We start from the raw sequence: 25,509 nt of genomic DNA, 5'->3' as shown, positions 1-25,509 counted from the left end.
ATTGGACTTCCTTGCTTTCCATTTATATGTTGCCTAATTCCAAAGAGATTTTGAGACAGCTTTCAATTTAAAACAAAACAAAAAAAACAAAAACAAAACACCGCATGCCACGTGGATAACACAGGACCTGTATGGTCAAATTGGCAACGACCATACCACACGAGAAGGAAGATTATTCTTCCTGGAATCTGGTTCTCTTGAGATTCTTTTTCTTTTCTTTCTTTTTTTTTTTCTTTGAGATGGAGTTTCATTCTTGTTTTCCAGGCTGGAGTGCAGTGGCCTGATTTCCGGCTCACCGCAACCTCCGCCTCCCGGGTTCAAGCAATTCTCCTACCTCAGCCTCCCAAGTAGCTGGGATTACAGGCATGTGCCACCACACCCGGCTAATTTTGTATTTTTAGTAGAGATGGGGTTTCTCCATGTTGGTCAGGCTGGTCTCGAACTCCCAACCTCAGGTGATCTGCCCGCCTTGGCCTCCCAAAATGCTGGGATTATAGGCGTGAGCCACCGCACCTAGCTCCCCTTGAGATTCTTATAAGCTGAGGCAAAAGAAGAGACACCTTAAAGTCTGTATGTGCACACCTGCCTCCCCCTCATTTTATATACAATTCAAGGGCTTTGCTTTTGGAAAGTTTGCCTATGTAGTCGTCCAGGGCTAAATTAACACCTGTCTTTATCTTTGTGTAAGGCTCTCTGGGAGGAGCTGTGAGGCAAATAAAAATAAGGAATAGTGTCCTGCAAGGAGCTTACAATGTATGCATTACAAGTATATACTGAGCATGGCCCTGGGAACACAATGAAAAAACAGTATTCGCCGGGCGCGGTGGCTCAAGCCTGTAATCCCAGCACTTTGGGAGGCCGAGACGGGCGGATCACGAGGTCAGGAGATCGAGACCATCCTGGCTAACACGGTGAAACCCCGTCTCTACTAAAAAAATACAAAAAAAAAACTAGCCGGGCGAGGTGGCGGGCGCCTGTGGTCCCAGCTACTCGGGAGGCTGAGGCAGGAGAATGGCGTGAACCCGGGAGGCGGAGCTTGCAGTGAGCCAAGATCCGGCCACTGCACTCCAGCCCCGGCGACAGAGCAAGACTCCGTCTCAAAAAAAAAAAAAAAGAAAAAACAGTATTCCTGCCCTAATGCCGTGTACACTAGTGGAAGAGAGAGAGAGGCAGTAAACCTAAAAATAAGTCTTTTTAAAAAACTGTGGTAAAATGCACATAACATAAAATTTACCATCTAACCATTTTTACATGTATAGTTCAGTGGCAGTAAGAACTTTCACATTGTTTTGCAGCCATTACCATCATTTATCTTCAGAACTTTTTCATCTCGCGCAACTGAAGCTGTACCTTTTAAACAGTAACTCCTCGTTCTCCTTTCCACCTAGCCCCCGGCCAAAAACAAAAATAAGTCTTTGATCGTAAACGTGATCAGTGCTTTGAAGGAGATGGGAGGGATGCTATCATAAAATGATGGGGCTGCAGGAATGGCACCTACCCAGAGAGGGCAGTCGGGAGAGACCTCTTGGGAATGATGACATCCAGCAGGCAGGTCATTAAGGCATCTCTGAACGGGTCGAGAGTGCAGGGAGACATAAGCCAGGCAGATGGAGCAGCATGTGTGAAGGCCCAGAGTCAGGAAATGGTATGCTTCCTTCCAAGGAAAATAAAACAACCAGTGTGATTGGAGGAGGGACTAGGAGAGAAAAGATGTGCATGTGTATGTGTTTGTGTACCTCCATCATGATTTAGTAATATCAGCGCCACTGTGTACTGAACCTGGAGTACAGACAGACACAGCCGCATCCCAAAGCTTAAGAGTGCTGGTACCAGGAAATTACAGAAATCTTTGCCGAATGGATGAATGAATGCATCTTCCTTGATACAGGGTCAGAGAGGGGAAATCTGAGAAAAGCAGGTGGGCAGTGTACTCCCGACATACTGCCTTCCATTGCAGTGGCCTTGAGTGATGGAGCAAGGGTGAAGGAATGTTCCCATGGCACTGGCACCAGGATGATTTTTTTGTGAAGCAAGAGCAGTGGGTCTTAGATAGTGGAAGTGCAGGAGGCGTGAGGACTGGGCAATCTGACGGCTGCACCAGCCAACTGGCTGTCCTTGCCACCTCCATGCCCAGGAGCTGGCCCAGGGCGCCTGTGCACAAAGCCAGTGCTCTTTTCAAACAGAAAACAGCCTGTGTATGTTCTTGCTTGTAACTCAGATGTCCAGCCCACTGATCCAGGAAGAGATTCCTTTGACCTGGGAAGTCATAATGACAGATATTTAGACCCAGCTCCCAAGCAAGCCTCCAAGTTGTTCCAGTGAACCCCTAACTTTGAGTAACCTGTGCTTGAACCAGAGAGCAGGAACTAGTTGCAGAACCTTGTTGAATAGAATTATTTAGCATTGTCCGTTTATTTGAGCATTTCAGGATGCCTATCCTAAAATTTGGTGTCGTCATGGTATTTACTCTTCACCCACCTCAATCTCAGCCCAGTAATTAATAACAAGGGACTTGCTTCTTCACCTCTTTCTTTATTGGTTGTAGGAAGTCTTTTCCTTACCACAGAGGAAGGAACTTCTGGATCCACAGAGAGTTTTCATCTAATCTGTGTATTAGTCTGTTTTCACACTGCTGATAAAGACATATCCAAGACTGGGCAATTTACAAAAGAAAGAAGTTTATTGGACTCACCGTTCCATGTGACTGGAGAGACCTCACAATCATGATGGAAAGTGAAAGGTACATCTCACATGGCAGCAGCCAAGAGAAGAAGAGTTTGTGCAGGGAAACTTCCATTTTTAAAACCATCAGATCTTGTGAGACATATTAACTAATAACAGCAAGGGAAAAACCCACACCCATGATTCAGTTAGCTCCCACTGGGTCCCTCCCACAACACGTGGGAATTATAGGAGCTATAAGATGAGATTTGGGTGGGGACACAGAGCCAAACCCTAAAGTTATTTAGGAGCACATTGCATTGGGAGTTTGTGTTTTGAAGAGCCAAGTAAAGTCACTGGAAATCCCACCCTACCTCCCCTACCCCAGTAGGTACCTGCATCCTGTGAAGACCCTTCAAAATAGCATCTGAACTATACTGGGCCTTCAAATGATGTCTTGGGTAAACCCATGTCCAACCTGCACTAAATGAAGATTATTTTCCAGCGAATGGATTTAAGAACAGTGCTGAAAAACTAGAATTTGTAATATTTTTATTTGAGCAGTGGTGAAATTTGAAATTTTTTAGAGTCTTGTCTTACGATATTTTTTTCTTTCTTTGCCATATAGTCCTCCCCTAGAAATTAAATCTCTGGATCCCTAGTATATGATCTAATCAGAGACATGGCTTGGGGTCTCCTCCTTTGCCCGCTTCCCAGCACATTATAATCCACTGGGCACCTCCAAGGATGAGAGACTAGCGGGTCATATTGTGAGACTGGACATCTCCCCTACCCCATGTACACTTCAGCTGAGCAGGCAGAAATAGCAATCAGGACTAGAAGTTCAGTCTAGGGATCAAATAACAGTAGCTGATGTTTAAAAGTACCTAAGATCCACCAGGAAACATACTCAATATAGTTCCATGGTTTGTCACATTTCATCTTATACCAGTAGCACAGATGAAATTTGTCTTATGTGTATACTGAGGAAAACAAGTCCCTCTGATACACAGCAGCCAATAAATGACAAAGCTGGGATAGAAACTTACTTCAGTCTAACCTGAGAGTCCATGTTCTTACATGGGCACAGCCTGCCCTCCCCATGCTCTGCTTCCTAAACAGAGGATGGACTTAAGCATCTTAAAATTTTAAACATTGACTTTCCCTAAATCCAATTAAAAAAATAAACAAACAAAAAAAACAGACAGACAGACATGACTTGGGCCCTTAAAAATGCAGCCAGGCTGGCATATAAATGGGCGTAGGCTGTTTTGAAATTTTTGCTTTAAATTTTGCCAGCATAGCTTCTGGACTGGTAGTTTTGTTTGCTTTTTAATATAGTTTTGACACTGTTTATGTGCAGAGGAATGCTACCTCACGTCATCATGCCCTCCTCCCTGAAGGCAAGCCAAGGATGTCAAGGGGCCACTTCAGGGAATGTGCACCCTGAAGGTAAAGCTGCCCCAGTGGGAGGGGTTGGGGTAAATGACAATGTTAGCAGCTAGTAAATTTTTTTTAACATGGGATATCTCACAAGACTTACTGATGCATATTATACATAATAACCTGAGGCACATCAACATTTTCCACTTTTTCCTGTTCTTTCTGTATTTTCATTGATACTTTTTTCAAAAAAATCTCCAATAAGTTTAGGATCAGCTTCAAGATTTCTCTTCAGGTAAATCTACTTGTATTCTTGATGGCCATCCTAGTCCAGTGTAAAGATATAAACAAGAAACCCCACATAAAGGAAGCAAGATCGCTGGCTGCTTTCTCTTGGTAGCTTGAGTTGTATACTAATTCGTAGATTATTTCTCTTCATCAAAAAAGCAAAACATTCTACAGAAGGCAGTCATGGGTCTGCTGTGCCTCTGCTCCTGTGTGCACCATAAAACTTGAAAGTGAGCCAGAATTTGAAAATACTGGATTGGGATGTTATTTCTTTAAGCCCCTGGCTAATTTAATATAAAGTGTTTACACTTCATTTTTCTGGCAGTGGATTTTCTATGTAGGTGGTGGAAGATTTCCTGTAAGTTTTGCAAGTTCCAGGGCAAAGAGAGTTGCAATATGCAATATCTTTCTGTGGTCACAGCAACAGAACGGGCGTTTCTTAACCTGCTGCTGTTACCATGTGTGTAGGTGGATGCTGGATATTACAGATGGTATCCTTTCAACCCTCAAAATTGTTGCAAGTTCACAGGTATGTTAATGAAAACAAATAAGTGGCATTTTTAGGAATTCCAAATACTGAGTCTTGGAAGTAGATACTCTTTTCCCTAAATGTATGCTCCGGTCAGAACTGCTGCCTACCATACCTCGTGGGTGAAACAGATATTTCGAGCATGACTGAGCTTATTAAGAGCCCTGCGGTGCTTCCTCTGCCGGGGGTTTAGAAATTTCAAAGGATGGGGGTTGAGGGAGGGAGGAGTTACGGGCATGTGATATGGACAGGGCAGGCAGGAGGATGGAAGTAACAGTTTCAAAATGTATCTTTGGTGTCCCTGCAGAGCTCTTGCATGGGGTGAGAATGGTAATTTAGGAAGAGCAAGTCTTCCCATCTCTGAAGCAGAAGAAAAAAGTGGACTTAAGGAGAAGTTTGGGTGCTGTTTGTTTAGATAGAAGTAAGGAGAGTGCAGTTGGGGAGAAAAGCATTTCATAGGCTTTACTTAGACTAGCAGAAGTCTGTTTGGGGGGTGGGAAACAAGTGCAGTTGGGGAGAAAAATGCTTTCAATAGGCAGTTTCAGAATTGGAAGTTGGAGGAGGGCAGTCCATTTCAACATTTCCAACAATATTAAAGAAAATTTGTAGGTTGTTTGTCAAAAGGGGTCATATGCTTTAAAGACTGAGAGATCTCTTCTTTTCGGTGAAGTAGGGGAGCTGGGGACATCGTGATGTGACAAGAGCCCTGGGCTCAGAGGCTGGGGACCTGGGTATTTAGTCCAACTCTTGTGAGTGGTGTGACTTTCATAGCTTTGATTCTCTGGTTTTCACTTTATCTGCCAAATGAAGACATTTGACTGGATGTTATGTTCTTGAGTTGCTTTCAGCTCCAGAATCTGATGACCCCTTCCATTGGGCATTCATCTAATTTCTTTTTCTTTCTTTTTCTTTCGTTTTTTCTTTTTTTTTTTTTTGTTATACGTCATACATTTATTAGTGAATATCCCTCTGAAATCAGCAACAATATTTAAAAAAATAATGATTGCACTACTTGGTCAAGCAGAACTAGCAACTTTCATTTTTAAAAAAGTACACATCTGTTAAAAATTTCAATCAGTATACACACATATATAATACAACATACTAGTTATGTTAAATGCTACAAACCAATGTGAATCCCATGGAATGGAAAAAGCACACATTTAAGCTTTAAGAACCATTTTTTCCTCTATATATTAGCATTTTCTCAAATACATACATGGGAAAAATTAGGTAACTGTAAAATGTGCAAGGAACAGGGCCCCCAAAATTACATATATTTCTATATATATATATGTAATTATATATATATAAAACCTTTCCAACACAGAACACAGGCGCTGGGCCCAGCCGGGGCTGGAGGAAGGTGCCCACTGTCATGCCTAGGCCAGAAGTTGGTAAATAAAAGAGTAAACAATGGCAAACCCCCACCACAGGAAATCATTGGTAACATGGCATCTATATCTAGATTGACTAATCACAAACATCCTAAGTAATTGTATAAATCAGCATTCATCTAATTTCAAAGATGCTCCCTGCTTCTTGCTCTGCAGTGAAGTAGAACAAAGTGAAACAGCCTAGCTTGGGGGTGAGGAGTCAGCCGTCCTTTTCCCCTCCCTTCCCAGGTCCTCTGGGTGAATGGGGGAAACTGAGAAGCCCTTCTCTTCTTCAGAGCGCTCCATTTAACAAGCATTGCAGAGCCTGGCTCGTGCTGCAGTGAACAAATGCTGACTTCAGCCTTTACCCTGGGTTTCAGGTCACACTGATTGTTTGCAAAACATGTTCTTTTTTTGTCACTTGCCAGTACTTGTTCTCTGTGAGTAAAACACAAACACATCCTCAGGGATGCTGCACGCTAGTTTGCGGCAGGCACTGCGGCTTCTGCACTGTGGCCTCCCCAGGCCCTCGGCTCCAGGATGAGGATGCTCCGGGATCTCGGGAGACAGCAGTTGTTTTGATATGAATCTCAAGGAAGTTCCTACAAAGCTTATTTCTTTGAAGAAGACAAAAAAAAAAAAAAAGAAAGAAAAGAAATCTCTTAAACATTTTCAGATCCTTGTTTTCAGATTATTCAAGTCCAGAACGTTGGATAAGATTTTTGAAGAAGAGATTTATGCTTGAGATTGCTTTTGGTTTCTTTTTTTTTTTTTTTTTTTTTTAGGTGACTTGGCCAGTTTGGGTTTTTACAGTGTTCAGGGAAAGGGTTAGGAAGTTAATTTGGGAAGCACAGTCATGTGTTGTACAAGTTGCTGTCTACTGATCCCTTCATTTAGCAAGTAAACTTTACACATTCTCGTGGTGTGCAAAGCATGTGGATGCATGGGCAGTTACTGGGGCTTGCATGCAATTTGACTCCTTTGTGTGTATGAACTTTTCTTTTTTTTTTTTTTTTTTTTTTTTTGCGAATGGCTTTAGTGTTCAGACCAAGGATGGAATGAAAGATCACGTATGCTTTCCACTGTAGAGCTGCCCTGCTTGATTTGATTTTATAGTTATTCTGAGTGTTACGTTCCTTCATCTTTCAAAGCAAATTCCTTTGATCCCTGAAAATCAGCTAATGTCTGAGAGGCAATTAAAAGATGAGGCTGTGGGGTGGGGTGAAGGCTTCTCCAGCAGGAAGAGAGGAGAAGCCCACTGTATCTTGCGGCACCGTCCTAGGACTCTCTAAGCCTGACCTTCTTGGCCCAGAGTGGTCAGATAGTTTGCCAGGGCATAGAATGGATGACAGGCCTCATACCCACCGCATCTGAAGGGAAAGCCCTTAAATTTTCCACCCTACTTTTTAGCAACAGTAGGCTTTGTCATAATTAGCTTCATGTTCCAGCTTTCCTAGAACTGTAAGTGATGTTGGGTGGGCTGGCAGCAAAATAATTCACTTTATAATTTGCATGATAGTCTGGAATGAACCGAATACTTAAAACCAGGAAATAATAGTAGATATTTAATGGCTCGGGGATCAAATAAGAATTTACTCTCAGATGTTTCCTAATTAATTGGAAAAAGCTGAAGGTTTCTGGAAGGCCATCTCCATTGGGCCTTTCAGATGAAATTCACTCTTTCAACTAGGATTTTACTCATGGGATGCCTGTGTTCTTCATTTGAACCCAGTTTTACCTATCATCTACAAAAAAAAAAAAGGAAAACTATTAAGAGTTAAGAAAAAAAAGAGAGAGTTTTGAACTTTGAAATCCTTCATCCACATTTTATAAAGTATGGGGTCAGATTTTTTTCCCTAGTTGAAATTGAGGAAATGAGAGTTGCCAATATGATTGGATTTGTACTGCCAAGATGGGATTATAGCACTTTTAATGCATTCTGGCAAGGTTGGTATGTTTTTATCAAGTGCACAGCCCCACTACCACCACCTCTACCACCCACAAAAATAAAAACTAAGCAAAATAAAATATGAGCCAACAGAATTCTGTGGGAATGGCAAGGGTGTTGGTTTTGTTTTTAGTAGTAATCTTTGCGAGAACATTCCAAAGATGATAGTTTTGCATTTGTATTTTTTTCCAAGGCACTTTTGAATCATCAGATAGATTAAATATAAGTTCCATATATTTTTGAAGGTGGGAGTGTTCTTTGGTACAGTTCCCCAAGAAAACTGGTTCTCATAAGGCTTCTGTGGTAATTCTGTTAGCCAGAATGTGTGATTATCTGGGATACTCTGTTCCACTCTCCATCCTGGAGAAGAGTTTACTTTGAAAGTCTAGTTGATCTTTTGTGATTTCTGCACAGTGTAAAAGGTACTTTAACTTCAGGAGATAAGGCCAGCAATCAGATTTGATGATGGAAAAGAGTAGTGTAGCATTTAAGCATAATGTATACTCTATAATAAATGTTTACAAGTCCAAAAGTGTGCCATCAGGAAGTAACCAGATCAAAGGAGAGGTGACCAGAGAAACTGGAAAGGTAAGAAATAAACAAGTTTCAAGGTTACTGATCTGTAGCTATTGCTGTCCATGCTTCTTGGCAGATCTAATTATGACAGGGAGAGGGACCCAGAGGAAGAAAGAGAAACTGACTTACACATAAAGGCATTTTATCACCAAGCCGTGTAAAACAAAAGTGTTAAAGGCACAATGCTCCGTTTAAAAAGCATGTACTTCTTTAAGAGCTCAAATTTAAATATATAATACAAACTTAAGATCCAAGGAAGAAAATGGACCCAGGACATGAAGAGAAGTTAATGCAAGAGGTAATGCAGATGACCAAGAGATGTGTGAAACAGATAATCCAGCCTCACCAACAGCCACAGAATTGAAATGAGATACCTGTTTCCACTTCTGACATTAGGAAAGAAAGAAAAATGGCACTAATGCCATTTTTTTCAAAAATTTGCTACTCTTGAGGTTCTGTCAAAGAATGTGTCGTAGCCTCTAGAAGCATTTTTAAAAAGAGACTTCTCACAAGTGATTGTGCAAAATTGTGAGGTCACTGAATAGGTGTGTATCCTACTAAGGAGGTGGCATTGGAGGAGCTGTTCTCATTCAATTTACTCAGCACCTGTGAAGAGGCTTCACTGTGATTTGCATATACAGGTGTGCAGGTAAAAATCTAAGTTCCACAGGTACTACAATAAAATCTACCCCCCACCCCAGGTACCTCATACATTTATCACAGTTTCCTGGTAAATAGTTCTGCTGTTGTTGACAAAATTTTATCCGAAACATTGCATACTCTTCTCTAAATAGTAATTTCCCTACAAGTGGCTGTCTTCAGTTTAGTCATTTAAATTATGTTGATATAAATGATTATGTGTGTGGCAGGGGCTTTTGCATAGGTTTTTGGAACATTACACCTTTTGGACTAACAGTTTCTACCAAAATAGGCAGAAGTGACATTTGCAGCTCCAGCTGTGTAACATTGAGCTTCTAAGGGTATGTGTAATAGACAGTGTATCGGTAGCATTGATACTTTGGTCAACACCAGTAAGCCATGTAATTGCCCAGAAGTGGGCCCTAACACTGGTTTTAGGAGATGCAGCCAAAACCACAAAGCTGGAGGCCTCTTCCTCTGAGCTTGGCCTCCACTTGGTCAAAACAGTCCCCAGTTTGTCCCTACAGGACACAGGCCTGCCTTGTTAGGAAATCAGCAACATTTAGGAGCCCACAATACCTCACATAACTCTGTGTACAGTAACAGAGAATGGAAATAGGGCTGTAAGCACGAACAACCAGTCAAGTTATAAATATAGAATACTCTCTCAATTCCACTTTAGTTAGTCATGGAGGGACAGTGTGAGTTTTATAAACTTATAAGGAATATACAAACAGTTCCAAATTTAAAATAACTTGAAGTAACTTTTAAGTGTGTGAAAAGAATATTTTTTCCACCCTGTCCATTTAAGCATCTGTGACAGGCAGTATTAAGTGATGGGTGTCTTTATGTACATATGCCTGTTGCTCACAGCACTTGGGAAGAGTTGCAAAATAGTCATCCATTCTGCAGTGATTTCTCTCTTGTTCGTGAAAGACTCCTGAAAGAAAAAAAAAAAAAAAAAAAAAAAAACGGGTTCAGTGGCTCATACCTATAATCCCAGCACCTTGGGAGGCCAAGTCAGGTGGATCACAAGGTTAGGAGAGCGAGACCATCCTGACTAACACGGTGAAACCAACCCCGTCTCTACTAAAAATACAAAAAATTAGCTTGGCGTGGTGGTGGGCGTCTATAATCCCAGCTACTCGGGAGGCTGAGGCAGGAGAATTACTTGAACTCTGGAGGTGGAGGTTGCAGTGAGCCTAGATTGTGCCACTGCACTCCAGCCTAAGTGGCAAAGCAAGACTCTGTCTCAAAAAAAAAAAAAGATGTGGGGGATGTGGCTTGTGAGAGAGACACTGTATGTCCATGCGTGAAGAAACCTGGCCCATGATGACCTCGCCCCAGAACGCCGGAGCAGGGCCATCCAGCCTGGACTCCACAGTGTTCTTCATTGCCTTTGTCCTTGATTTTTCTTTGTTACCATTATAGCTTATCTCTCTTTCCCAAATTTATAAATAGGCTTTGAATATGAGTTTAAAAGAAAGAATTTGGGGATGATTTCAAAGTACACTAGAATATTTTTTAAAAGAATATTGTTTTATAAAAATAGAGTGATAGTAAAAGAAGTAGAAGGTCAAATTCCACCCCCAGCCCCTTCTTAATATTGGACTTTATTCCTTTGCTTTTCCCTTGCTGCCATCTAAGGAGGCTTTCTGTGATACAGCATCCATTTCCTCTGCCAGGCATTTCTGTAAAGATGAGGCTCATTCCGTTATTTTATTCTCCATCATTAGAGCAGGTGTCCTGCTGACTCGGAGCAGAGGGGAGGCACACGGGGATTGAACGTTCCCTGACAGATTGGATGTCTCTCTTTTTTCCTGGTATCAAAGAATGGCACAATTTAGTCAGTTTGATAGAGTTACCAAATCCTTTTTCCTTTCAAATAAATCTAAAATGCAGATAGATTCTAAGATCCAGAAGGGCCTCTCTCCACCAACCTGTGACCAGTGTACCTGTGATTTTATCACTACACATTAATAGAAAGGTTTACAGGGCTAATCTTCCCATGATGTGAATCATGGAAGTCAAAATTTATGAATGAAAATAAAAAGGAATGCGGTACTGATATATGCCACACCAGAAATAAATATTGAAAGCATTACCTATGCTAAGTAAAAGAAGCCAGTCACAAAAGACACTACCTATTGTCTGATTCCATTCATGTAAAATGTCCAGAATAGGCAAATCTATAGAGACAGAAAATATAATAGTGATTGCCTAGGGAAAGGGGGTGGGAAACATGACTAATGAATGTTGGATTTTTCTTTGGGGTGATAAAAATATTAAGATTAATTGTGGTGGTGTTTGTACAACTTTTAAATATAGAAGCTACCAAATTGTACACTTTAAATGGGTAAGTTATAGGGTATGTGAATTAGATCTCAGTAAAGCTGTTGTAAAAAATGTGTGAAGGAAGGGGGAAAATCATATAACCTATACCATCCCAACAGCCCAGCTAGAGGACGATTCCTGAGCCTCCTTCTCAGCTTTTGTGTTAATTCTTTGCATTGATGGCTTCTCTCTCTTTACCCTTACTAATTAGCTCTCAAAACCTCTATTTAATAATGATGCTATTTATAACTTTCCTCCTTCTGGTTTCTTGCTTGCCCTTTTTGTGGTGTTTGTTTGTTTTTCTTTTTTCTTAATACTCTGCCCAGTGTTGCATGTTGGTTCCGGAGGCTTAAGTGATCCAATGGGCACTGTCAGACGATTATTTCTTTTGCTCATTAATTAAGTGTTCACAGATACATTCAGCAGCCAAACCTTGTGGCATGCCTTCTGTCCCGGGCAGTGAGAATCTACGTGGAACTTGAATATTTCTGTGAGCCTTGATTATATGTACCACCAAGGGGATGGCGTGCGTAGAACTACATTTTTTCTTGTTCTCCACAACAGACTTTGTTCTTTATTTTCACAAGCTTGACAGCCTGTAAGACATCATACTGGTACCACAGACAGTTTTCTCTTGATGCCCATGGGGGATTCGTTCTGGGACCTCCCACAGATACCAAAATCCACAGGTTTATCAGCAAGGGTCACTGCTCAATTGCAACAACTGAAGCAGAAGCTCCTCTCATCAGAGGCAGTTACTGCAGCATGTTCCTTAGGGCAAATATAACCATATATAAATGACTATACTATCAGGAGACAGAACAACAAGACCCAGAAAGACTCAGTGACCCACAGAGCCAGTTCTACCCAAACAAGTCTTACTAATGAGATTAGATAATGAGAGTTTATTTTCTTCATCAATTCATGTAGCTCAGCAAGACTGAAAACTCTGCGTGTACACTTCTGCAGAGAAGAAGAAAAAAAAAAAGTCCTCGAGGTCTCCATTTGCTGGAACTCAATAAATAAAGAAGGCCTTAGTGGGTTCGTGTTATCTCCTTAGCATCACCTGGATGCCTGACCCTTTTCCAGAGTGTCGTGTTTCCTGGGTTTTGTCCTTCAGACTAAGTGGTACACCTCTTAGTGTGGCGGAGAAAAGGGTGCTGTCTTTTTGGATGCATGCTCAAGTGGAAAAGTAGTGTGAGATGAACTCCCATAGCCCTTCATTGTTTTTTAAAATTATTTATTTATTTATTTATTTATTTTTGAGATGGAGTCTCACTCTGTTGCCCAGGCTGGAGTGCAGTGGTACGATCTCAGCTCACTGCAACCTCCGCCTCCCAGGTTCAAGCACTTCTCCTGCCTTGGCCTCCCGAGTAGCTGGGACTACAGGTGCGTACCACCACACCTAGCTAATTTTTGTATTTTTAGTAGAGACGGGCTTTAACCATGTTGACCAGGCTGCTCTTGAACTCTTGACGTCAGGTGATCCACCCGCCTCCCAAAGTGCTGGGATTACAGGCATGAGCCACTGTGCCTGGCCACCCCTTTCTTTTAGACAGTAGAGACATGCTGCAACCACATACCACCATAAACACAGTGGGGAAAGAGGCTGCAATCAGCAATCAGGAGGATCTGGGTTCCAAGCCCAGGTTTGCAGTTTTTTTTTTTTTTTTTTTTTTTTTTTTGAGACGGAGTCTCGCTCTGTCGCCCAGGCTGGAGTGCAGTGGCGCAATCTCGGCTCACTGCAAGCTCCGCCTCCCGGGTTCACGCCATTCTCCTGCCTCAGCCTCCCGAGTAGCTGGGACCACAGGCGCCCGCCCCTGCGCCCGGCTAATTTTTTCTATTTTTAGTAGAGACGGGGTTTCACCATGGTCTCGATCTCCTGACCTTGTGATCCGCCCACCTCGGCCTCCCAAAGTGCTGGGACTACAGGCGTGAGCCACCACGCCCGGCCAGGTTTGCAGTTTTTAACAGCTGTGTGCTCTTGGTTCCACCATTTGGTCATCTACAAATGAGGATAATGATACTGCCCCCTTGTGATCATTATGAGGATTAAGTTAAATGCAGAAATGTATGTGAGATGCTTAATGTATTGCAAGGCACATGGAATATACTTAGTGAATATTAACTGTATATTAATACAGAGTCCTGTATTCAGAATCTCCAGTATAAATTACATTCATATACTAGAGATTTGAGTAGTTTCTCTGAACAAGAAGACCTAGGAATTTCAGGTGACAAGAAGCTCAGAGTGAGCCAGCTATGTTTGATGATAGTTATTCTTAAGATCATACAGAGAAACTGCAAGCAAGCTGCTTTGGGCAAAAAAGAGCATTGTTGTCTTTTCGTTCTGTCATATTCTACACTGTTCAGACTGCTTCTGTACTGTTAGAATAGGTCTGGGGCATGTTGCGTGAGTGGTGACTGAGTAAGGTGTTCAGAGGGAAACCATGACCATCATCTTGGAATATTGTTTGAAAGTCTGACCTGTACAAAGCAACACCCACTTCCCCTGTGTGTCAGACGCCTGCATGAGGGCTGGGGAGGGTTCAGTACAGGAAAGCACATTTTTAATATGTGTATGGAGGAAGTTGGTCAAGATGGGTGCTATCTGGCAGTGGAGTAGCACTTCCTGGAAAGTAATGAGTTCCCTTAGACTTTGTTTGAAGGGTCACTCAGGTTTTTGTAAAGAAGTGTTTTAGATCAGTATGCAATGAATGACTGTAAATTTCTCTTCAAATCTAAGAATCTATGATTGGATGAAAGGGAGAAAGAACTGCGTAAGTACTTGTTGCTGGTAAATTGGGCCAGGTAACTGGGCTGGTAAACATGGCCCTAGAAGCTGCTTGCCTGTTTTTGCATGTCGTAAAGCAGTCCTGCAACCCAGTGTCACCTCAGAGGGACTGGAATGTAGAAGAGAGTGAACAGGGACAGTGACGAGGGGTGAAAATACGTAACTCCTCGCCCCTTCTGTATACCCTAGTACTTTAGGAAGTTCACCCTTGTCTAGGCTTCTTCCTGTTAGGAAGACAGCAGACTCAAAATCAACCCCTTTCAAAGACTGCAAGATCTCCTTGCACACACTGGACTTGGGAGAAAATGAGAGCTTTCAGGCCTTCTGTCTTAACAGGTTCAGAAAGGTGTGGTCCAGCCCTGTGACTAACCAGCCCTGCCATGCACACTGAGAGTTCTGTTCGGGTGTACCTTTCTGTGTGCTCCTGGGTGCACCCCCAAAACACTGGTTCTCTTGAAAACCTTTTTATTTAGGTTCAGACAGACAAACTGTGATATCTTCCATTCTGACCATAAAGTGTTTCTTCTGGGTCTAACTACTGTAGTGGGATATTTTCTCTAGAATGAGGTTGTTTCTTTTTGGCATTGAGAAGAGTGATGTTGCCAATGTGATTTTCTTTTGTGAATGTTTAAGACACAGAGCTTGCCACTTGAGCTTTCTTTTGCCATGCATAGCTGCTTCCACATAATGGCTGCAGCTCCAGACAGAAACCTGTTTGGAAGTTGTTTTAAACTCTTCCTGGAATCTCTAGGCAGTGGCTCAGTGGGGTTTTTCTTTAACCATTCCTTAGGATGACCAGAAGCTTGATTGAATCCTCTTGTCTTCATTTTGAGAAAATATTTCTTTACTGTGTGTATGTGCAGCATTTGGTTTTACCTCATGGGTCTAAACATTTTCAACTAAGCTTCCTTTTCCAAACTAGCAGACTTGTTTAGAGAACTTCAAACTAATATGCCGAGGTACAATACGGTGGCTCTCTGAGCCTGAGAAGTCTGTGCTCACCATCACTCTGTTCTTCACTGGGGTGATAGGGGTGGAGAGTAGTATGTGTGAGAGGACAGAAGCGAGGGCTGATTGAAGATTATTTTACGAGGCGAGAGCATGGTGGCACACCTGTCGGCTGAGTGGACTCAGCGCCTGCCCTGGCCAGGCTGTCCTCCTCCTGTGCCAGTCATGGGCTCCCTGAGCCCTTCTGCAGTCATTCGTGGGTGTTGGAAATAAAGATACCCTTTCTGTCGAAAGTGTTTGCTGGGCTGCCTCTGCCTCCCTGGAAAAGCAGCGGGGCACACAGGCTTCCTAAGTAGCCCCTGAGGGAGGGGCTCTTTTTATTGTCACTCTGGTTAGTTTGAAGACCAGACAGAAGGCAGCAAGGACCAACCCTTGGTTGAAAACTCTTTGCCTTTAGGCCCTTGGTAGCGTGTTCACAAGGCTCCAGATAATTCCACAAATACATTATTATTGTTACCTAGACTTGGGGAGAGAGAAGGGTGAAACATGGGTCTGGGAATTCACAGATGAATATACTGTAATCCACTGGAGCACATTTCTTTTAAAGGAGTGGGGTATTCTAAAGGAGTGAAGACTCTGCTGGGGGTTGCTAAGCCCCTGTGAACGGTGGTAGCCTTGGCCACGGTGTGTGCTGGGATCTGTCCTGGGTCCCCCGGGCATCCTCAGACCTCCCCCACACCCCACCCACAATCCCCTCTCCATCCATCTGCTGACCACACCTCAGGACATTTCCAGCTCAGATTGCGCCTGATTGCATCCATACAAACTGTGCGCTAGGCATTTCCGTTCGGATGTGTACACAAAAACAACACGTCCCAGACTGAGCTAATCTTTCTGTACCCCTCAAAAGAAAAGTTCTGTACCCAGCGGGGCGCGGTAGCTCACTCCTGCAATCCCAGCACTTTGGGAGGCCAAGGCAGACAGATCACGAGGTCAGGAGATTGAGACCATCCTGGCTAACACTGTGAAACCCTGTCTCTACTAGAAATACAAAAAACTAGCCGGGCGTGGTGACAGGCACCTGTAATCCCAGCTACTCGGGAGGCTGAGGCAGGAGAATGGCGAAAATCCGGGAAGTGGAGCTTGCAGTGAGCTGAGATAGCGCCACTGCACTCCAGTCTGGGCGACAGAGCGAGACTCCCTCTCAAAAAAAAAAAAAAAAGTTCTGTACCCTTCCAAATGGTCCTGGACATATCTTGAATCTACCCTGCTTTTCCTCATCTGCACTTGATCTGGGCCGCTGTGGCTAAAATGCACATCTGATCATGTGCCTCCCGCTTAAAATAGTCTTTTTCCTCTTAAGAGTAGTCCAAACTCCTATTGCTGGATTAAAAGACTGTTCCAGGCTCTCCTACCTCGGGGCACACCATCTTTCCTCCCAGTCTCCCCTCCCCTCTGTCCCCAGTGCTTCCACCCTTCAGTCGTGCCGAGGTCTTCTTTGTTACCTTTGCTTCTCTTGGCCCACACTCTCTGTCGGCTCTGCCAACATCCCCATGCACCTGCTAGCTCCTACTCACTTTTCCAGCTTTGGCCTGGAAGTCCCTTCCCCTGGCAAGCAGCCCTAATCTGCCCTTTGCTTGCTACTGGCTCATATTCCCACTGCTCGTCCTCAGGCTGTGAGCCCTGGGAGGGCTGGGCTGAGTCCTGAACCTGCCAGGTTTATAGGGTGTAACCTACCTGAGGCCTGACTGCTAAAATCCAAAGAAGCCTTTCTCATTCCCTCAGCTGAGCTAAGTCCTTTCTGGAGAAGAATGCCCATGGCCTGGGTGGACTTCTGTTCGGGCTGGGGGAGGACCCTGCATGTCAGTTTACTTACAGCCCCTCGCTTGCCCTCCCCTCCTCTCCCTGTCCTTCTCCTCCCTGTGTTGTCTGATGGTCAGTTCCTCTCCTGGCAAGGCAAGAGAATCATAAAATCTCTTTGGACCATGTGTCTCTCTGATGCACTTTGGAGGTCGAAGCTCACTTTCATGAAGTTAGGAGCAGTTAATACGCCTGCATAAGGGTGCATGCCTGCTAGGGAGGCTTCTCCCTGTGTTTATATGGAACAGTGTCCCTTAGGGCAACCCAGAAACAGCTGAGACGGCCCTAAACTCTTCTGTATTTTGATTCAGAAGCTTTACCTTATTTGAACATCTACAGAAATAAGTTCTTTCCTCTAGAAATTATCGCGGATAAAATTGTTTGTATTGTAAAATATTGTATGGCCAAGTGACCCCCCCCCCCTTTCATGTTTTGTTCCTTGTGAAGAAGTTGAGTATCTTTTTTTTTTTTTTTTTTTTGGAGCTAGAGTGTCGCTCTTGTCCCTCAGGCTGGAGTAAAATGGCATGATCTAGCTCTGTCGCCCAGGCTGGAGTGCAGTGGTGCCATCTTGGCTCACTGCAGCCTCCGCCTCCTGGGTTCAAACAGTTCTCCTGCCTCAGCCTCCCAAGTAGCTGGGATTACAGGCACGTGCCACCACACCTGGCTAATTTTTGTATTTTTAGTAAGAGATGGGGTTTCTCTATGTTGGGCAGGCTGGTCTTGAACTCCTGACCTCAGGTGATATGCCTGCCTCGGCTTCCCAAAGTTCTGGGATCACAGGCATGAGCCACCATGCCCGGCCTATGGTGTGCTTTTAAAAATGGTTTCTCCAAATTAATGATTATTAAAAAAAAAAAAAAACTCTGGCAAGAACAAAAACAAATGGTTTTTTAAAAAACTCTAGAAATAATTTGATACATTCAAGGACTCTGGAGAAGGAGAGAGTTAAAGGCTGATGCGTGTGACTCTTTTTCCTCTCCCCCCAAGGAAAAAAAAAAATGAAGAGAACGAGCTTTTAAATGCAGTGCCTCGTTTTTATGTGATCACGACCCTGAACCAATCCTTTTAGTGGTAGATGCGGGACATATTGTTAGCTTTTCCAACAGTTTAGATGGGCCTTTGTTTTTATTGTTGGTCACTAAGAATTCCAAGGAATAGAAAGATCTCATGGGCAAAATCAGTTTGCTTTTTTCTTTGTATATTTGTTAGTTTATAGCAGCTTCTGCTTTCCTCCTATTTTTAAAAGCTGAAATGCCTTTAATCGCACTCAGTGTGTTTATTCATAGAAGCCAGAGAAGAGGGTCCATTCTTTTCCCCCATAGCACTGTAATGGAAATTTGGTACTAGATGAAATTCTCAGTTTTGGCGCTCACATGGAACAGCCATCCATCTGCTGGCGAGACACACTGCCCGGGGCTTTTCAAGAAATCCCTTAATGGTCCTGAACACTAATAATATTTATATACATCGAGATGAGACAAAATTTACAGCGGGCTTCTGGAGCTGGCTCCGGGACTCTAATCCCGCACTTGCTCGCGTTCTCTTGCTTGCCTCCCAGATTCTTTCAGGTTGTGCTTCAGTGAGGGGAGCATGGTGGCCGTCTCTGGAGCAATGCTTATTTACACAGTTCGTCCTCTAACAAACACATCACCTTTCCTTTTGACCTTCCCCTCTTCTCCCCATCACATTCCATTGCTACTCCCGCATAGAGCATGTGCTTATGCATAGTTTGCATCATTTAAAACAAAGGAACCCCTTGATTTGTGATCCCTTTAAGAAGTTGCTCTGTATATAAAGAAAATGATTTTTCCTGGTTGGTTTTACTGAAGTTCCTTCAGAAATAGCTCCCACCACCGAAACAAACCCGACTTCCCCAGCCTGTGTATTGGTTGTGGCACGAACTGACTGACTGGATGATACAATTTCACTCACTCCTTTGGGAGGTTTTGGGGGACCACTGTTCAGATGTGTGGGAAATGCAGAATATGTCTACAAGTACTTTGTCAAGTTTTTTTTTCTTTCTTTCTTTCTCATCCTGGAAAAGCCCGACATTGATATTTAGGTATAATCATTTGCAAGCAAGTGCAGAGGGACATTTTTCTGTTCTTTTCAACATTCTTGAGTTATTACTACTGCATTAATAGCTACTTGATCTTAATGTCTATTACACATCATTTTATGTAATGTTTTCTTTAAATTGTCAGGGAAAGGGATTCTGCAAGTAGATGTTGGTCCCCCCAGTTAGTCTCTGATGATGACGGTAAGATTCTCAATCAGTGTTTCCTTCCTCTAATGACAAAGCATGGTGATGGTGATGTCTGAAGAGCAACCTCCAGGGACTTCAGTGCTCCGAGATGGGTGTATTCTTAATACTGCTGGCACACGCCTGATGAGCAGGAATGTGAGAGTTGTTTCTCTAGCATTGTTATTGAACCTCACAGATCTATTATACGACGTGAATTTTGTGGGAATAACATAGGCTGAAAGTCTGCTCTCTTCCAGCCTGGTCCCTCTCTCCTTTCAACCCTACGCTCTCTGATCATCATGCCCCTTGCACTGCTGCCAGGTAACCTTTCTGATACGAAAATCTGGCCATGTTGTTCCCTTGCCTAAAACTCTCCATGGTTTCATATTATCCACAGTTGGGCTAAACCGTTTTGGACAGGCCATCAGTGCCTCCCTGAGCCGTGGTCCCTGGCCTTCTTCATTAACACCCAGCCCTTGCACCCATAGTGACCCCATTGCTTTTACAAGCATTTACATGTGATTGCGCCTGCCATGTTCTTTATTCCTCCCTTGCTCATCTTTCCACTTGCAACTCCACAAAACCTTCCCCAGCACCCAGAAGTCCAGGAAACACCAGGCAGCTCCACTCACTACTGTACTTGCTGTATCGTCCATTCCTTGGGGACAGGATTGGCGCTGGTCCTGCGTGCATCTCTCTGGCACACAGGTGCAGCACACATTAAATAGTTGCTAAATGAATAAATGAAGAATAGATGGAATTATATTCTGTTGTTACCAGTTTAAAAACATGAAATTGGGATACCCAATTTCAGTGCATCTTTAGATCTTGGACCTTGACGTGACCTCTGTAATGGATATATTTGAAATTATTAACTGTCTTCAAGTGGGGACTTGATGATAGAGAGAGTGTGTGTGTGTGTTTACAGCAAATATACTAGGTTTGTAAATTCAAATTTGTGTTATTCTCTTCAAGAAAGTCACCTTGTCAGACAGCATATATATCCCAACGTTTTAGGAACTCATAAAATGCATACTTTTATGGTGTGATCAGAGATGGGTAACTCCTTATTACTTGTGGGTTAGATTAGTTTTTGGAAATAGCCTGGAGTCATTGAGAGCCAATCCTTATCAACAAAATGGCATAAACTGACAGGAATGGGTTTCTTCTTTACTTTATAGATAGCTCTGAAGACATGTCTCAGTTGGGATTAGTTGAGTTGCATATATGAATAGCAGTCATTGAAACAAGATAAAAGTGTATTTTCTTGCATCTAAAGATGTCTGGAGTAAGCAGTCCAGGGTTAGCCTAGCGACCCCACTCTCGTGAGGTACTAAGTTCCTTTTATTGTGCTTCACCATTCTTGATGTTTCACCTTGTGGTCCAAGGTTGGTACTTGAGCTTGGAGCTCAAGAATGCATTACTACTGCATTCCAGCCATCAAGGAGCAGGATGGCCATGCCCTCTCTCTTCTCAGGAGTCTTCCAGTCAAAAAGTTTGTTTATATCTCGCTGGCCAGAACTTAAGTCATAGGGCCACCTCTAGCTACAAGGAAGACTGGGAGATGTAGTCTGTAACTGGATGGCAATATTCCCAACTAAAAATTACTGAAAACGATAAGAAGAATAAATAATGGAAGGCAACCTGTTGTTTCTGTCAAAGGATGACTTCAAAAGAGAAAGTTGCAAAAGTATTTTAAACTTGACAGTATCACAGCAATTTTCTTCAGAGGTGACACTGTTTATTTGCATGTCCAAGTTCTGATATCTGTTTTCAAGTTCACCTATTTGCAGCGAAATAGGAACTCTTGGAGGCAACTAGTGGGTATATAAACTGGTACAAACTTTCTAGAGGACAGTTTAACCCAACAAGATGAATTCTGGAAATTGATCCGAACGAAATGTTAAGGGTGCTCATGAAGATTGCTTTGCTGATTGCAATAATAAAAAGTAAAGGAAATATCTTATAGTTGGGAACAGGTGTAACTTACGATATACATTCTACAATGGGATGTAGTACTGCTGTTAAATGTTTGTGGAATTCACAACCTTTTGTGCCAAAAAAAAAAAAAAAAAAAAGCTTTCAGAATGGCTTGTCCTTTTTATAGATACTTGTATTTATATGTCCATGTACATACATAAGAAAGGACCAGGGAAGGTCTGCATGAAGATATTAATAAAGGGGTCACTTGTGGGTACATGGACTTACTCGTTCTCTGTATTCTCTTTACATGTTTGTGACCTCTGATTTTTTTCATCATGTATTTTTATTACAAGAAAAAACGAATTCTAGAATCTCCACTCAGTATTGCAGGTCAGAGTCAAAAACACACACATTTAAATAATTTTGTATTGTTTTCCAATTTGAGGATAAAGTAGGAAATGTATAATGCAAACCAGATTTCATATTTTGTTGATTTATACTAAATTTACAAGTAAGACTAACAGCCCACAGAGTGTGATCATGGCAGAATTGTTATGGAAATAAATGCCAGCTCATCTATTTGGGATGTACACATGGATCTGTGGTTATTAGACACTGATTTAACTTTAGCACACAAAGAGGCTTAGAGGAAATGGCTTCTAATATCCTGTGGTTCCGTGGGCTCAGAGATACTACTCACCCACCTGTCAGAGGCATTGAAACCAGAGCAACTCCATCTTGAATAGGAGCTAGGTAAAATGGGGCCGAATTCCAGACGGTTAAGGCATTCTAAGTAACAGGATGAGATTAAAGGTCAGCACAAAATACAGGTCATAAAGACCTTGCTGATCTAACAGTTGCAGTAAAGAAGCCGGCCCAAACTCACCAAAACCAAGATGGTGACGAGAGTGACCTGTGGTCGTCCTCACTGCTGCACTCCCACCAGCACCATGAGTGTTTACAGATGCCATAGCAACATCAGGAAGTTACCCTATATGGTCTAAAAAGGGGAGGTATGAATAATCCACCCCTTGTTTAGCATATCATCAAGAAATAACCATAAAAATGGGCAACCGCTCTGTCCTGGTTCTTCTGTTCCTTTACTTTCCTAATCAACTTGCTTTCAGTTTATAGACTCACCCTGAATTATTCTTGAGTAAAATCCAAGAACCCTCTCTTGGGATCTGGGTCAGGACCCCTTTCCTGTAACAAACGCGTGTTCTTGGACTTGAGAATGACCCTCAGACATGGTGACTTCTTGGTCATCTTACAGGTTAGGATATCATGGCTTATTTGGGGTAACACCTTTGATATCATTAAGCCAACAGAAATTTTCCTGAAGTCATTTTGAATGCTATCATCTTTACTATAGAGTGTAGTTTAATCATTTTCAAAATAAGCATTTCTACACGCTAAGGCTTTAAAAGAGTTTTCAGTAAGGAACATATTTGAAATGCAAAGTGAGCATAGCACAATGCCTTTTAAATTACTAATGAACCATAGGGTTCCTGTTAGGGCTTCCACTGGCTCACCCATGCCTGAGGCAACCTTCGAAAGTGGGTATTATCTCCCTCATTTTACAGATGGGAAGAGAGAGGATCAGGATCACCGACGCTAATGGTTTGTCCCAGACCAAACAAGGAGTTCCTAGGACAGGCTGAACTTTAAATATATCTACTCTCTGCAGGTCTAAGTGGTTGGGGAGAGGATTTCGTAGTGTGTTTTTGTATTGTCTCCTCAGTGAGCGATCTGGTGCTGGTGGTAGCAGTGAATGACCCAGAAGGATGCTGGCCAGGCCCAGAGAAGGCGGTGCCGCCCCTGCCCCATCTCACCTCCGTCTCTCCTCTGTCTCCACAGTGTGCCCGAGTGCCTGTGGGAAGAGGGCATGCACCGAGAACAACGAGTGCTGCCACCCCGAGTGCCTGGGCAGCTGCAGCGCGCCTGACAACGACACGGCCTGTGTAGCTTGCCGCCACTACTACTACGCCGGTGTCTGCGTGCCTGCCTGCCCGCCCAACACCTACAGGTTTGAGGGCTGGCGCTGTGTGGACCGTGACTTCTGCGCCAACATCCTCAGCGCCGAGAGCAGCGACTCCGAGGGTTTCGTGATCCACGACGGCGAGTGCATGCAGGAGTGCCCCTCAGGCTTCATCCGCAACGGCAGCCAGAGGTCAGTCGTGGCCACACCTGTGGTCACTACCCGCCCCCACTCCACCCGCCATCCTGGCACAGAGAAGTAGACTGTCAGTTGTTTCATCTGGGTGCAGCCCTCAGGAAGTTAACTGAGGTGGGTCAGTTTGAGAGGGCTGGCTTACCTTAAATGTTTGGTGAGATTCTGGGAACAATTGGCATGGCTTACTGGCCCCCCTCACCAGTTTGTTTTATTTTTTAAGTGCATACTGCCTGGCCATTTGAAATTAAGTACCTGCTTGCTGGTTTCAATACCCAGAGTTCATGGTCTCTCTGGGTACTTGCCAAGCTGGCATCTAAGACGGGACTATAGTTTTAGATTTTCCTAGTCTAGGTGTTGCTAGCCAGGTGAGGCTTTGGAAGTGCAAGAGAAAAGACAGGCCAAGCCCCCACCACCATCCTTGAGACCAGCAAGCAGCCCTAAACATCTTAGTGCAAGAGCTAGCAGCAGCTCAGAGTAAGCAGTAGCTTAAAATAAGCAACATTTTCCCATCAACACTTCCTTCCTCTCATCCCCCTCTACCTTGACCCTCCCTCAGTGCTCATCATGTCCTTCATTTTCCTTCCTGAACTTTGAGACTTCACTTGGGAAGCAAAGAATTTCCTTATGGCCGGGCATGTGGCTCACGCCTGTCATCTCAACACTTTGGGAGGCTGAGGTGCATGGATCACCTGAGGTCAGAGTTTGAGACCAGCCTGGCCAACGTGGTGAAACCCTGTCTCTACTAAAAATACAGAAATTAGCCGGGTATGGTGGACGTGCCTGTAGTCCCAGCTACTCGGGAGGCCGAGGCAGGAGAATTCCTTGAACCTGGGAGGCAGAGGTTGCAGTGAGCCAAGATCACACCACTTCATTCCATCCTGGGCGACAGAACGAGACTCTGTCTCCAAAAAAAAAAAAAAAATGGAGTTTCTTATAACAAATGCCATCCCTTTTGTACATGTCAACTGGACTTCTACAAATTTGTCATTGGTTTATGCTTTTGAAAATAAGATGCTAACATTGTTTAGAAATGTGGTAACTATAACTTTGAAAGCAAAAGAAGATTGGGTTTATGCTTTTGAAAATAAGATGCTAGCATTGTTTAGAAATGTGGGAACTACAATTTTGAAAGCAAAAGAAGATTGGAGATTTGGGGTTGCTGTTCCCTTTCCTGGAGCAGAGTAAAGAACTTTTAGGGGCTCACCCCTGTAATCCCAGCACTTTGGGAGGCCGAGGTAGGCAGATCCCTTGAGCCCATGGGTTCAAGATCAGCCTGGGCAACATGCAAACCCCATCTGTACAAAAGATACAAAAATTAGCTGGGCGTGTTGGCACACACCTGTAGTCTCAGCTACTCGGGAATTGGAAGTGGGAGGATCACCTGAGCCCTTGAGGTCAAGGCTGAAATAAGCCAAAATCACCTTACTGCATTCCAGCACAGGCAACAGAGACTCTGTTTCAAAAAAAAAAAAAAAAAAAAAAAAAAAAAAAAGGACTTTTAGGAAAGTGCTGTTTTAGTGGACAAAATGCCTTCTTCGTGATTAGCACCAGGGTGCCTGTCTTTCTGAGTCTGTCAAAATCTATTCTACAAATATAAAAATATCGGCCAGGTGTGGTGGCTCCCGCCTGTAATCCCAGCACTTTGGGAGGCCGAGGCAGGCGGATCACAAAGTGAGGTCAGGAGATAGAGACCATCCTGGCTAACAGGGTGAAACCCCGTCTCTACTAAAAATACAAAAAATTAGCCAGGCCTGGTGGCGGGTGCCTGTAGTCCCAGCTACTCGGGAGGCTAAGGCAGGAGAATGACGTGAACCCGGGAGGCAAAGCTTGCA

At 43.4% G+C, this 25,509-nt stretch overlaps 1 protein-coding gene across 3 annotated transcripts in view; it reads left to right on the top strand.

Moving 5' to 3' along the window:
- Window positions 1–25,509, top strand: part of IGF1R (insulin like growth factor 1 receptor) — a 318,403-nt gene that overhangs the window by 221,181 nt on the left and 71,713 nt on the right. For all 3 annotated transcript variants that reach the window (XM_050798204.1, XM_050798202.1, XM_050798205.1), the window contains exon 3: window positions 23,362–23,674. In XM_050798204.1, coding sequence (XP_050654161.1) covers window positions 23,362–23,674 — 313 coding nt within the window. The remainder of the gene's footprint in view (window positions 1–23,361; window positions 23,675–25,509) is intronic.

This window comes from Macaca thibetana, chromosome 7 (assembly GCF_024542745.1).
Source record: "Macaca thibetana thibetana isolate TM-01 chromosome 7, ASM2454274v1, whole genome shotgun sequence".
NCBI lineage: Eukaryota > Metazoa > Chordata > Mammalia > Primates > Cercopithecidae > Macaca > Macaca thibetana.
Note: the sequence above shows the minus strand (reverse complement) of the source record. Positions and strands in the feature narration are given on the sequence as shown.